The 15,362-nt window shown below is 31.7% G+C and overlaps 1 protein-coding gene across 1 annotated transcript in view; it reads left to right on the forward strand.

Annotated features, from left to right (window-relative positions):
- The first annotated feature begins 5,555 nt into the window (after window positions 1–5,555).
- Window positions 5,556–15,362, forward strand: part of LOC148629119 (glutamate receptor ionotropic, NMDA 1-like) — a 31,849-nt gene continuing 22,042 nt past the window's right edge. The window contains exon 1 of the mRNA XM_088544293.1: window positions 5,556–6,420. Within this exon, the coding sequence (XP_088400419.1) occupies window positions 6,070–6,420 (351 nt within the window). The 5' untranslated portion in view covers window positions 5,556–6,069. The remainder of the gene's footprint in view (window positions 6,421–15,362) is intronic.

Here is a 15,362-nt window from a genome sequence, read left to right on the forward strand (position 1 = left end):
CTCTAATATAAAACTGTACCGTTTTTTACATGTATTATTATCTTTAGTTTTATTTGTTTCACTTTGACTGATCTCTGAAGATTTTGTTCGTAATCGTGTTCTTTGCTTATCATTGAAATCGACTTATGGATTAATCAGCTTTGAACGATCATGTGCACCTATTCCTGTGGTAAAAAACGGAGTGATTTTGCCTTGTACTCATTGATGTACTTTTCATGCGGTGGAGTAACATAACATATTTAGATAAACTGGTTAAGTCTTGGTAAAGTCGCTATGAATAGGTCTCAACATTGAGTGAATAGCAGTACACGAACACTTGTCTTCACCCGGTTGTCTCAACTCAGAAAGAAGCATATACGGAAGACTACGATCCTAACGATAACTCCATACTCATTTTTGACAATTCAGATAAATGTAATATATTGAACCAATATTTTTGTTCTGTTACAGATATTGAAAACAGAAATAAAATTCTTCCCGATTTTGATGACAGGGGAAGGGAGATCATCTCTGATATTGTAATCTTCGAACAAGATGTTATTAACGTGTTATCAAATTTAAATCCTAACAAAGCAGTTGGCCCAGATTCTATAAGTAACAGAATGCTTATTGCTGTTAAAAATGAATTAGCAAGACCCCTATGCATCCTCTTCAACAAATCATTAAGATTTCATACGTTTCCGTCATATTGGAAATTTGCACATGTTATTGCCCTGTATAAAAAGGGAGACTAATCAAAGGTATCAAATTATAGACCAGTTGCTTTGTTGAGCTGCACAAGTAAAATTTTAGAAAAGATAGTTTATCAACCTATTTTTTACCATTATTTTTCAATAATCTTATCTATAAAATTCAGTCGGGATTCTTATCTGGTTTTTCTACAGTACATCAATTGATTGAACTTTATCATGAAATTTTGGTGTCTTTCGATTCTGGTAAAAAAACTTGCATTACGTTTTGCGATGTTAGCAAGGCTTTTGACCGTGTTTGGATTAAGGGATTGATTTTTAAATTAGAACGATATGGTATCAAGGGTAATTTATTAAAGTGGCTTTATAGTTATTTAGAATCTAGAAGACAAAGGGTTGTTCTCGTGGATGGAAAATCAACCATAGGCTCATTGTATGCTGATGTACCACAAGGATCTGTATTAAGACCTCTTCTTTTTCTTATATATGTCAATGAGATATCTGATAGTATGACTGGGCTTTGTAGATTATTCGCAGATGACACTTCTATTGGTCATGGAGGAGACACTTGTCAATATGATTAATATGGACTTAGAGAAAATATTTCTATATGGTCTAGTGAATGGCTGGTAAAGCTAAATCCTGATAAAACTGACATTATGGTATTTAGTACTTGCAACATAGCTACTAATATTGTTTTTACATTTGATAATTCTATCATACAACCAGTCGAATCACATAAACATCTCGGCTCTATATAGCTCTGATTGCAAATGGACAAATTATATAGATATTCTAATTGAGAGAGCTAAGCAACTCAATATATTACGTAAATTAAAATTTAAGCTGGATCGAGAATTCCTCGAGAGGATTTACTTTACATTCATAAGACTGATTCTAGAATACTCTAGCGAAGATTGGGATAATTGTGGATTAGTTAATTCAGATAGAATTGAGAAAATCCAACTTGGAGCAGCCAGAATAGTTACGGGTTTAACATCATATGCTAGTAGAGATTCACTTTATCGATAGACTGGTTGGGAAACATTAAAGAATAGAAGAGAACAAAAGAAGCTTTTTTTGTTGTATAATATGATTAATGGACATTGTCCTGAATATTTATCAGATTTACTTCCCCCATTAGTATCTGAGATATCAGTGTATAACTTACGCAATAACCGAAATTATAGCGTCCCTCCAACTAGACTTTCATTGTATCAACAGTCATTTTTGCCAGCTACATTGAACAATTTGGATATCTCCTTACGAGAATCACCTTCTTCTGATATATTTAAATTACGTTTAAAATTAAAATATCGTAATAAAAATGCTATTAAGAGGCCACCACCATTTTACCTCATTGGTAAACGATTCATGAATTTGACTCATGCACGAATTAGAAATAAGTGTAGTGCTTTGAAAAACGACATATTTAGAGCACATATTATTTTTGATAAAAGCTGTTCTTGTGGAGCTTTGACAGAAGACCCAGAACATTTTTTTCTCGTCTGTCCAAATTTTACTGTGCAACGAAACATGCTTTTTCAAAATTTGACTGGTCTAGGAACACATATTTGTCTCAACACTCTGCTTTTTGGAGATGATAATTTGAGTTACGAGTTTAACTCATTGATTTTTAGTTATGTTCAAACGTTCATTGGAGTCACTAGGCGGTTTTCACGTGAGTAATATAATGTCGTTACATTCAGCTCGTAGGGTATATCGTGAACACTACTTGTGTTTATTTTTATCATGTTCCACTGCAACATTGATGCATGTGTGTCTTGAAAAATTCAACTTATTTAAACATAATACATTCAATTTGAGTAAATATTTTTCGATATCCCTGTCTAATTTTATTCATGCTTAATCCACATGCATCTATGTTTATGGGTCACTACATATTTGTTTGTCTCCATAATAACTTCGTAAATAATACTATTTATTGTAAATGTCATAGGTATGTATTATTCAAATGTATATATTAGGAGAAGGCATTGATAAGTTGTACAGCTTGTGTCTAATCCAATTGTCTTTGACAATAAAATATGTTTAAATAATACGGAAGACTATGCTATCTTCTATTAAGTACAGGACAAAACAGTTGAAATTTCCAAATTTTCATTTAAAATATAAAAGAATATATTACCATGCACGTAAAGAGTATTCTTGAAGGTTTATTGATGAACTGGATAAAAAAAAATCCTAGCGATGGCCTCCTGTCTGTAATAGAACAGAATATTGTTCATTCACATTCTTAGTTTTTTATTCTCCGTTCTGGTTAGTCTATGAAAAGCAAGAAGAAATAATGATAAAAGCACAATCGCGTACATGCAAACAAAAACACGTAGCAACTTGTAGCAGACAATAATAGAACTTTATTACGCATATGAAATATTATTAGTTTTGAAATCTTAGGATCTGGCATATGGTTGTATGTTTGGCTTTAGTCCTGCTATTTGTCTGTACATTTTTACCATTTTATGACTTACAATGTAAACCTTTCGCGAGAAAAATGGTGCTGAAAAAACAAACATGGAAATAAACAGATGTTGGTAAAACAATAAGGAAAAACAAAACACTTCACAAATTCCGTCGATCGCTTAATTGTACCATTTCTTTAAAGATAAACCAAGACTCAGTGTTTACTTTGAATAAAGATATTTCACCAAAATATTTACAATGATTTAAATGTTTATTGTTATATGCAGGGATAAAATTTATTACAAGTTGATGTGAGCTTGCTATGTTTGAGCAAAATGCTATATAACAAAAGACCAATTAAAAAAATCACATACAAGAAAAGAAGAGCTTGTCTAAACATAATAGTTTGGAGTTGCATTTAAACTGGTACAATAGTACACTGAAAAAAAAAGAAACATGTATTTTCACATGCTCTAAATCAAATAGAAATATACATTTAGGAGCGGTGTGGAATAAGCGTTTTTGAAAAAAAAAGTGAAATACATAGAATAGAATGATTCCCAATATACACACGTGTTTTTCATGATTAAAAAGTCCTAAACGTAACAGTATGTTGTTTTTTTTATAATTTGTTTCAAATGACTGCCCCGAATATGATGAAAAACATCTTTTTATCAGAATCAAATTCCGAGATACATTCCTCATTCCTATGTAGAAAAATGTGTACCAAGAATCAATTGGGTAATAGATTTTGTTATATTGTAATTTCTTAGTTTCCAAACCAGTTCCTGTCTTACTTTTGCACTAGACATTTAAAAATTAACACGTAATGTTCTTGGAGTACCCAATCGGTCAAATATATTATTGATTCGTGCAGTGTTATAGTACCCTTTGCAGAGCTTATCATTGTTAATTGGTACTTTTCTGTAAAGTTTGCATGGAGTCCTTTAGAACGTCGGCAACAAGCACACATGAAGCATAAGCTCTGTTTGTCGAGAATAATTGAAAAAGTCATGTAAAACACGAGTATTTTTTCATATAGCATTGTTATCCTTGAAACTTAAAGTGTCTTCTATAATCGTTTATACTTATGTATTGTACACTTTCAGTAAGTAAAATAAAAATCACAAAATTTTACTTGTGGGAGAAAATAAAACAAAACAGTTTTTAGAATGAGATAATGTTTACATTGCACGAGAAGAGAATTAATAGGAATCTTAAAAGTTTAAAGATCATCTGCTGTAGGTTTGATGTTAGAACAATAAACAAATGGTAGAACGATTGATTAGTATTTACAATTTACTGGGTTTGATGTGAAATCCATGAATGTTTTCTTATGATCTCCTTATAATGGAGCGGTCTATCCATGTGTTGATCAATGGAAACCGCACGCTTGATGTAAAGAGGAATAGACCTGGGGTATCCATCTCTTAGAAATGCTAACATTCCAGGAAACTAATTAATGGATTAAATCTTTACGTGGGAAAAATCATTAAAGGATTTCATCAGCAGCATTCGTATCATAATAAATGAAACCTGTGAAATTCAGAATGCGACAAGAAATTACATTTTAATTTGTATAAAGAATAATCAAGGGAACCAATGTATGAGCGGAAATCAAAAGACCGTATTCTAAGGACAAAAGCTAGACAGAGAAAATAGTCACAAACAACAAAGAAAATAAAAAATGACCGAAATAACACGCACAAAGAAACAAAAGTAAATCAACTGAAAACTTGGAGCATGTGGCAGATGCACAATGTCGTTCGGAGTAGACAAGAGGAAAACAAAAACTATGACGCACTGTACAAATCGGTTCTCATGGTGTAGATGGATAAATCAAAACATAATAACGACTATAAAACTTTTGTATTGATGGCTTTAATCTTGTAACAACATAATCAAATTCCAGAAGCCTCATTAATTGTGAGAAGTCTAATACGTTACGAACAGTCAAAATGTAATTAAAGATAAAAAGTTGAATTCTGGATAAATTCAACTATCGGTCACAACTTATTATGTGCAAAGATATCATTCAAGGCTTCTGGTTGATTCTTTACACGATGTATGTTGGTGTAATGATTGCTTTCTGCTATCAATGAATATTATATCTGTGGAAAATTGGGCAAAAACAATCTGCTCTATTTTTTTTATATATACTGAATAGCATTTAGGTGTTCTCTGGAGCAACTAATCAGGGCTTTGTCGATAAAATAGATGATGCTATTAATTTTCACAATTGAATGCTTTAAACAAAGGTTTTTTTCAGAGATACCTTCAACACATTTCTTGATCGAAATAAACGCTGATAGGAAATACGTTTTCTTAGAAGTGTTGCTGAACAGTCGTTTAATTCAAAAAAAGAGTCTAAGCGATACATTTTGCAGCCAAAGATGTTAAAATAGACACATTAAACATGATAGACAACCTCTATCCCAGTAATTGAACACCTTTGTTGGCGTTAGGAAAACGTCTGAAAGTATGCGTTGATTGGCGTAACAAGAACTGTACAAATATTGCATTTTACGATATCAGTGTTTTGTCCACGTAAAACCTTTTAGTCACTTGTGAATGGTGAAGATAATATGATGAATCGACAGCTTCTGATTGGCGAGAGTATGTCGATTGATAGCCATCTATTGTTCAATAGAGTTTCTCATCCACTATCAGTCATCCATCAACTGAGACCATTAACATACTAAGGCACTGCAAGTCTGGACGTTACGGTATTCTACTTGCACCACAATTGGAATTATTGATTCTTATTTTGTCATACAGGTGAAAATCACCTGTTAATTGCTTCCATCAAGCTAAAAAAATCAGTATTTACAGAAGCGATAGAGAACAGTTTTACAATAATTCTAGAGGATTTTTAGCTATTCCTAAAAGTAAATAGCTATATAGAGTATTGGAAATATGACACGAACATTTTTTATAAGACATGGTTATGTGAATAATGAGTAAATTAATTGTGTTTGTCTTTTACATTTTATCATGTCATACCGCTTTAGTGACGTATGGAAAACCTATTCGTTTACGTATAATTTGTGATGAAGTCCTGTATCAAACATGTCGACATGAAGTTGACAAAATCGACAAAAAATATGAAAACATTGTCTATGTAAAGGAAACAGTGAAGGGAACAGATGATTTCCTGTTAAATCTAAGTTTATTTAATACAAGTTTAGACTATTGGAATATCTTCCTTGCTTTTGGCGATGCTACAACCTCGAATGCCGCAGCGACAGTGGCATCAAGTTATCATATTCCGACTTTACTGTACGATACATCACACTGGAAAGATATCGTAAGTAGCAGTTAGACCAGGGGTCCAAACTTGAAACCCCATAAAACAGAACAAAAACTATAATGATATTGTTTTTGATGTTCAAAACAATATAAATGTTGAGTTCTCATTTACGATTTGTCTTAAGTAAAAACATATTTTATTTACTCTCTGGAATCTCAGTTGTAAGGATTGTCTTAGTCTATACTCATCAACATTCGACTATTAACCTCGTGGCTATTCTATCAGAATTCATTAACCTTTCATGATGTATAATAATATTGTTCATTTCCTTTAGCGTTTTGTAAGAATGTTTTTGATTATTGTATCAGTCCAAGTACTATTTTATTTTGTTGAAGGGAGAATATTTAACGCATTTTAAAAATATTCATATGATGATAGATTTTCTACATTTATTAAAGTGCTATATTTAAATTGCAATTAAAGCTTATAGTTCCTATCGATTTTTAGTAAATTCAAAAATAATGAGTTGTACCAATAAATTAATAAGATAGGGAACCCTTTGTAGAAAGAGACACGCATATCGTTCAGTAATATATAGCAAGCTTTTTGTTATCACTAAACCAGCAAAATATATAATATGCCAACAATTTAAAATAATAAAAAAAAAAACAAAAAACGTAGAATTAAAGGCAATAACCAGAGCTCTTGGCAATACCTTAGATGAATGTTGTTATCAACATGGTTAGGGCTTAAGAATCTTGATCTAAATTGCAAGCTATAATAAAATTATAATGTTTAATGTTTTCCTTCGACAACAATACACTTTATCAAGCATACACTTTTTTAATCACAATGTCATCATATGATATACCCACCTGAACATTGAAAATTGGCGCATTGTTTTAGTTTCGTAAACGAATGTATACCAATTTTGTATAGCATGTCTAATTGTCTATATGTAATTCAGTCTGTCTACGTTGACAGGAATATAATTCACATCGCTCAAACGTAACGGTGTTTTGCACGATGAGGTGCATTGTTAAAAAATATATCAAAATATCAAAGGAAACACAAAGGATGAAAGTGTTGCGTCATAGAGATAAGAAGACGCCGTGTAAAAACATTGTTAACAATCCATGAAAGCCGGAATATCAATTATCAATTATTATAAAGGTGCATTCCATCAGATAACTACATGTATAACTTAATCAAGGAAATTTGAAATTGCCAAAACATGCGCCACTATTTTATTTGATGCTTTTATTAAGTATATAAATCGAAAGTACAGATAGGTTATGATTATGCAAGTTTATCAAATATTGTCATGGTGATTCAAAAGAACGCTTTTCCATTTTAAAAAGAGAAATGCAATTGTTTCGAGAACAAATAACAAATTTTCTTAATCACCTCAAGGAAGGAAAGTGCAATATTGCTGCATTTATAAATATTTCAATAGAATTATTACAGAAACGGTGTCGTATGCGAATAACATATCACCATCAATACGTGAAAACAATGTACTCTCCATCGAAAAAGATGTATGCATAATTTTAATCTGCGCCATAGTATGTGCTTATGTGAATATCGTTTCAAAGATCAATGGAAAACGAGACTTTGTCATGTAAATGCAACTCATTTTATTGGTAATTAAACTCTAGAAATGATATCATGCTTAACGCCTTCTTGATTCTATATTAACGTACGATGTTGGTATAGAGTAGCCAGAAGGAAATGCTTAAGTAAGTAGGTGCTGAAAATACCATCGCATAAACAAGGAAGATGATAGTTACTATTGAATGAACCCAAAATACAGTTGAAGTTTATGCTAATTGTTGTCTCTTTAAAGGGAAGTATTAGCAAATTTATGAATGCTTTATCAGATTCTTCGACACTGCAATAATCGGTCCGATCATAGGAGACAACAATAATCGGTCAATTCACGGAGACCGATCCAACAAAAATAATTGACATGCTCCTAATTCAGTACGTTTTTTTATCCATGCTTTTAAATAATTTGCATGCTGTTAAGTAAGAAAGTTGTCTTGGTCTAAGTAATTGACATGTTCGTAAGTCAGAAAAGTCTTTGTCCATCTACTTAAGTTTTCTTAATAATGTTCATGCTTTTAAGTCAGGAAATTACTAGTATCTTGGTTCATGATTTAAGTAAACAAATTCTATTGGTCTGATTATTTGACATGCTCTCAGAAAGTTGTCTTGGTCTTACTATTTAATATGCTCTAAAGTCAGAAAGTTGTCGTGGTTAAACTATCTAACATGCTGTTATTCAGAAAGTTGTCTTGGTTTAACTATATTTAGCATATTCTAGTTATTTTACGTTTTTTGTTGTGTGTGTCTGTTTTCCAGTCTGGTTTTTGTCCCTGGATTTCGTTCTTTTGATTTCCACTAGAATCTTGGTTGCCTTGAGTACTCTTTCTAAAGTAAGAATGGTGTTTTACTCTTTAACATGCTCTAAATTCAGAAAGTAGTGTTGGTGTAAAAAAATAAACAGATTTTTAAGTCCGAAAGATGTCTTGGTCTAAATAATGGAAATACCCTAAAGTCTGAATATTTATTTTGATAAATAACATGCTTAGTTTAGTCTAAACATATTTTATTTGCTAATAAACAAATTTGGATCAGACACGAGTTATTCCAACTCACAAGGGTCTTCTCCATACGTGAATATAGTAAACAATACATTTGGCGCAATAGTAACATGCTTTAAAGTGATTATCAAATAATCGCCCAATTTTAAAAAAAAAGTATCTGATATTCAATAATCTTTATACTAAGTATATCAAAAAGCAAAACGAAGCAAACATTTTAAGATTGAATCCATGAAGAACCCAGGCAGTGGGTGGCGCATCCAAGATTTTGTTTAACAAAATCATCCGTTACAAATCATAAACTTATTTTTTGTAAGAAATTAATATTGGTCTGTAATATGTACTGAAATGGCAAGGAAAGAATTAATTACATAGAAAGCACAAAATATTTTGAAATATGAAATAAAGGGAAACAACTATTTAATCTCTTTATAATTTGGCTGATTTGTTTCTGATTTCTGAGTCAACCACTATCGATACGTTTTTTTTCCCGGCATCATAATGAGTTCAGCATTGCGTTGGAATTAACAAGCAAACAAACAACCCAACAAACAAAAAATAATAAAAATAAAAAAATAAAAAAAATAAAAATAAAAAAAATAGTAATAAAAGAAATTGGTGGGATAAAATTTACTTTGTGCACCCATATCTCAGGACCTGCATGCTTTCTACACACTCTTCAATTACCTCTAGAGTTATCAGCTATTGCATGCAAGAAGCACGAGTTTTTCGTTGTTCACTATAAACAATTTCATGGATATTTTTAGCAAGGGAAACCAAGGAACGTTTAATAAATAATTTGCCTCAAGATAATTTAGAAACATGCATAGATATAAAAACCAAAATACCAATCATATAAATGTTGTGAACGTACCATAGAACCAAATGAAAAGCCAAGATTAAAAATAAGTCGTATTAAACTTTATACATAAATGTAAGAATCAAACAATTTGCATGGAATAAACAGAAGTTAGCAACACTTAAAACATGTACTGAACGACAACATACCAAAGAAACGTATTTTAGTACCAGACCATATAAAATCCAGACACTGCCTATGGTAAGGTGATTCATGGTGTAGAAAACCCCACGAAACAAATGATGCTTTTTTTGGTTTACATATGCTACAATTTTATGTGACAGTAGTCTTTTCTGTATTTAAATCTGTACTTTTGAGAAAACTACAATTTAACTTCCCACTAAAATCAACCAAATCAGACCAAATCAAGAACAATAACTCTTGCAAATTTCATGTACAATCTATATAAATTTTATCTCAAAAGCGCAACCCCCAAATGAAAAACTAAGACTGGATATGTGATCTAAAACAGTTTTTGACCAAGAAATAAAACTAAGTTTGTATCACCCTCTGTTTGGTTTTTATAAAGACTGCTACTTAAATACATATAAACACATCTCCATAAGGTATTTAGATGAAGGCATTCATCAGCCCTTGCTAAGATATCAAGAACATTAATACAACGTGTGACTTCTACATGTTTGATTAGACTATTGTACCCAACATCTTAATGACTTGCCACGTTCCTCGCATGTTAAAGAACCCTACTGTGGTATTCTCCCTAAATTGCCCGACCCTACCCACCTCTCCCTATTTCTAGTGGTAATCAAAATTTGTCGACCCCATTGTCCTTGTGTCCCATCCCTCTTTCATTTCATCATCATTTCATGTTCATTAATCAATTTCATGTTCATTGTCTGAATGTAGCTGAAATATTGCTGCTCGGACGTTAAACCCCAACAAACAAACAAACAAACAACTTAATGAACTTTAATTCATACATGAAGTATTTTATATGGCGTTCTCACTTTTATCAATCGTTATTTAGATTTATTTTAATCTCTTGAATAAGATTCGTATTCACAGAATTACTTCAACCTGTCAAAAGCATCTGAACCAAAGCTATATACAAATCTACATTCTTCATGCCAATTTTATAACCACTTATAATGAAGTAATTTTGACGATGAGGTCAGGTATCAATAGCAAACACGTGCTTAAAAACAAAAACAACGAAATAAAAAAATGCAACTAAAAAGAAAACACTAGAATATTTAACAATACAACAACTTAACATCTACCAAAGTAATGAACATGGGAAAGGTACAAAAGTTATACATAGTCACAAACACCCGTATGCAAACGTCCAGCTATGTGCATGGAGTCTGAACAATCGATCGATTGCGGAAATCAATCTCAACATTCATTTCCTTAACATTTTACTTAATATGAATCGTTTCCAACGAATTTGTCTGAAATAGGAATGAAAAATAGTGAATGAAATAAAACCTGTAAACCAAAACTAGAAATAACTTGTGTCGAGCAGCAAAGCCGTTAAATGTTTTGTAATCAATGTTTACAATATCAATCTATGAAATATAATGATATTTTCATTTGTTCAAATTAATTTTTCATCATGTGTCATTTTTAGCAACATGAATTCAATCTATTGAAATAGTTTTAAGTTAGTTCATAGTTTTTGTCAAATTATGTGCATATGGTCTACATATTCATGAGGTCCAGCTCGTTGGCCTCGGCCAAAATGGTTTGGTCTATACGCTTATAACCCAAATAGCCATTTATGGTCTAGAACATAATTTAATTAAATAAAATGCCCATTGTCTTGAAAAGAAAAGAATTAATTTTCATTTTTTTTTACTTTCATCTTTATCCAATGGTTTATGGTGTTGAAATAAGGAAAATAGCATTTTTTCCTTTTTTTGAATTTGAAAACCAGTCTTTAGAGTGAAGATGAATAGATTTAAAAAACAACGTCTTGCGACAGATAACAAGATATTGGATTGATTGTGTTTGACATCGAATCCAGCAACATGTGTATCTTTCCGCGATGTGGGAGATGAAATACTACAGCCAAATATATAATTCGCGATAGCAGCTCATCATAAAAGTTAATCATAACAGATCACAACAGTTCGTGCATTTTAGGTGACACATAATCAGTTATTGTGGTATTAATATCAAAATAACACACAATGCTTATGCTTATAAAGTGTAAAAAAGAAATTCTTTCGCACGCGTTTCAATACGACAACTGATTATAAGCGTAATGTTACCAACTAAGATTCCTCTAATTCATCTAACAGCGTCGGTTGTGTGTGTGTAATTCTGTCTCCACAAAGTATCATATATATATAATGATTTATACGGCTTATTCAATACATCGTATCTCGTCGATATTGGTGATAATTTTGTGATGAGTAAAGACTACCGAAAACTCTAATGCCTAGAGTTTAGACCGAAATTCGCTTTTATGAATTTAGTTGTGCTCTAGACAAAACGAGCCTATGTTTTTGACAGCGATTATATATATACGCTATTTTTCTGACGTTCTTTTACTGAACAATCCTAGGTTTGGTGATACTTTTTATTTCACCTTCTACAAAGGGAGCTCAAGTCGTCTCCTTTTTCCTTTTTCAACATTCAAATAAATAATTGGAAATTATCATAGGAAACATCTCAAAAGTGTTTTCACAAAAAATATCTTTAACCTCTAACAAATCATGAAGGTCGTACAGTTATGGGAATAGTCGCAATAGATGGAGGGGTCTGTGGTCTCATTTCAACATCCATTTCCCTTTTCAACATTCATTTCCTTATTCGCCATTTAAGTTCGCAACGAGTTGGGAATGGTCGCAATCGACTCCGGAGGGGTCAGAGATCTCATTTGAACATCCATTTACACTTTCAACCTCATTTCCTTATTCTCCATTTCAGGTTGCGCAAAGATGGGAATGGTCGCAATCTATTCGGGAGGGGTCAGATATCTCATTTCAACATTCATTTCCTAATTCGCCATTTTAAATCGCACATAGTTGGGAGTGGTCACAATCGACTCGGGAGGTGTCAGAAATCTCTTTTTAACATTCATTTCCTTATTTGCAATTTTAGGTGACTTCTTTTGTCGTTTATGTACTCACTGGGATGGGCGAGTCAACCATGTACCACCCGACTCAGCAACACACGATGCTCTTCTGTATGTCCCATTTACGAAAGAATTTGTCACAAAACAATTCTGTTTCAGTTAAAGTCTACATTCATGCACTATCTGGTAAAGGAAATTGTTCAAACCTATTGGTCATCATTTGATATCACAAATTAAGTTATTCAAATAACACCTTGATTATCATCAGACAGCTCTATGCCACATCTAATTGTTATCAAGAGGTTTCAGTCAGACGATTTATTTAGTTAAATGTACAGTTTTAAACCTTGAAAATCGCTTAAATTGATATTTTTGCCAATATGCCAAAACCTCTGAAAATACTTATGCTAGACTAAAAGTATGGCTTATTTGTATTTTTTGGTTTTGTTACAGTATCACAATTGATACTTTTGGACTCATTTCGATGACTTGTTGCAAAAGTCGTAATTTATTAAAAATTGCTGAAAGTAGGATTTTCGAATTTTTCTACAAAGACTGATCAATTTTACTAATTGTTGTAACACAAAGACGTTTCGATATATATTTCAATACTCTACAACATGAAACAAAGGAAAACTAATTTTCAACTATGAACATTTTCAATATAATTATCAATATTAGCTCAACCCCTATAAAACAGATCTCAGTATGAAACCAACCGCTCATTTTGCAGGATAACAACACTCACATTTAGGTCATTTAGAATTAAGATAACGATTGATCCAACATATGTAATACAACACAATGGAATAATTAATGTTTTTTTTATCATATACATTTTTACATATTACTCTAAGTATCCGTCCATCCAGGTCATCTGGTCGTCTTCTTCGTTTTCGACTTGGATTTGGTCCTTCAGTTAACATATACCTCATACCTGGGAGGTATAAGGATACCTGAAAACCATATGTTTTTGGTTAATGATAGGTACCGGCCTTATCTCAGCCAACGTCAACTTTATCTAGCATGTATGATTAATTTATCTGCTTAGATGATCAGAAATGATGAAATATTTAAGAAAGGGAAATTTCAGAATTACAGATTATCACTCATTTTACCAGTACATGTATATTGCATTTTTTTTTGGTTTTAAATATTCCAGTTTTAATTTGTTTAACTTGCTATCATTATTTTGATAGCCGGCCTCTTAGGTATAAAAATGCAACTACGAGATACGATTGACACACATATACCCCATACCGTAAATGCTAACGTAACACGCAATCTATGGGTTTTCAATGATTTTTTAAACTATTTTCTCATTCAGTCAATCAAAAAAGCATACGTAAGCTGTTTTTAAAAGTTGTCTTTAATCATTTTTTTTTCTATCAATCACCAGAGTTCCTAAATTTTTTTATATAATTCTATCTTATGACTAAATTTAACTACAACAACATAGAAATCTTAAAAAATATTAAAGATATTTAAAAAAGTTATTCCCTTAAGATTATTTTATTGATAGTCTGAACAAACCAAATATACTTTTCATGACAAATCGGAGTTCTAATGGGAAAGCCGTATCATTCTCAACAAATGTGACATATAGGTATGTATCACATATCAAATGTGATAACTAAAATTTTAGCACTCTTTATATTTATTTATAATTACTGTGACCAGAAAGCGGACATCTTAGTGCCTATTCTGCAAGGGATGTCATGGATATCTTCATCATAAATGCACAAAGAGTGCATGTAAATTATGTACAATTTGTCTCTGCTATAAACGTTCATTTTCTTTTATATTGATGCAGATTTTAGCGGGGTAAGGGGTACATTTCTTTCCCATAAATGACATTGACTAAATTTAATTATACATTACTTTGCCTCATTGGAATGTTAAGATGCTATATAACGCTTGTTTGAAATGCGATATTTGAAAAAAACATGCCCAATACATGTTAAATGGTAGAAAATATGAATTCCCAAAATTTCCTTTTTTTATGGAAAGGTTAATATTGCCACTTTGGAACTGAGAAATAATCTCCAGAAATGAGTACGTTTATTGAATATAGCATTAATTAAAATAATAATGCTGATCATGTCTTTTCAACATCGTTTTTATGCTTATTATTTTGGTTAATCTTGAAGTATTTTTTTTCCATGGGTAGGGGTGGGATTTATTCACCTAATTGGACTTGAAAAAGTTGAAATAATTTTTAAATGGGCTCATCTGAAAGCTTAGATACCATATAACTGTATTTTGATATACACAATATTGTTTGAAGTACGGTGTTTGAAAAAAAAAACCATTACAGTTGAAATGGACGAAAATATGATATTCCGAAAGTTTCCCTTTTTTATGAATAGCTCATAATTGTCACCATGAAATGTTCTCTCCTGGTTTGTCCACTTCGAATTACCCCAATTATACAAAGGGTTCACTGACCATGAATTTGTATAGTTTATTTCAAAAAAGGTGTCATACATGT

This window comes from Perna viridis, chromosome 1 (genome assembly GCF_037379345.1).
Source record: "Perna viridis isolate PV_CMFRI_1.1 ecotype Kerala chromosome 1, ASM3737934v1, whole genome shotgun sequence".
Taxonomy (NCBI): domain Eukaryota; kingdom Metazoa; phylum Mollusca; class Bivalvia; order Mytilida; family Mytilidae; genus Perna; species Perna viridis.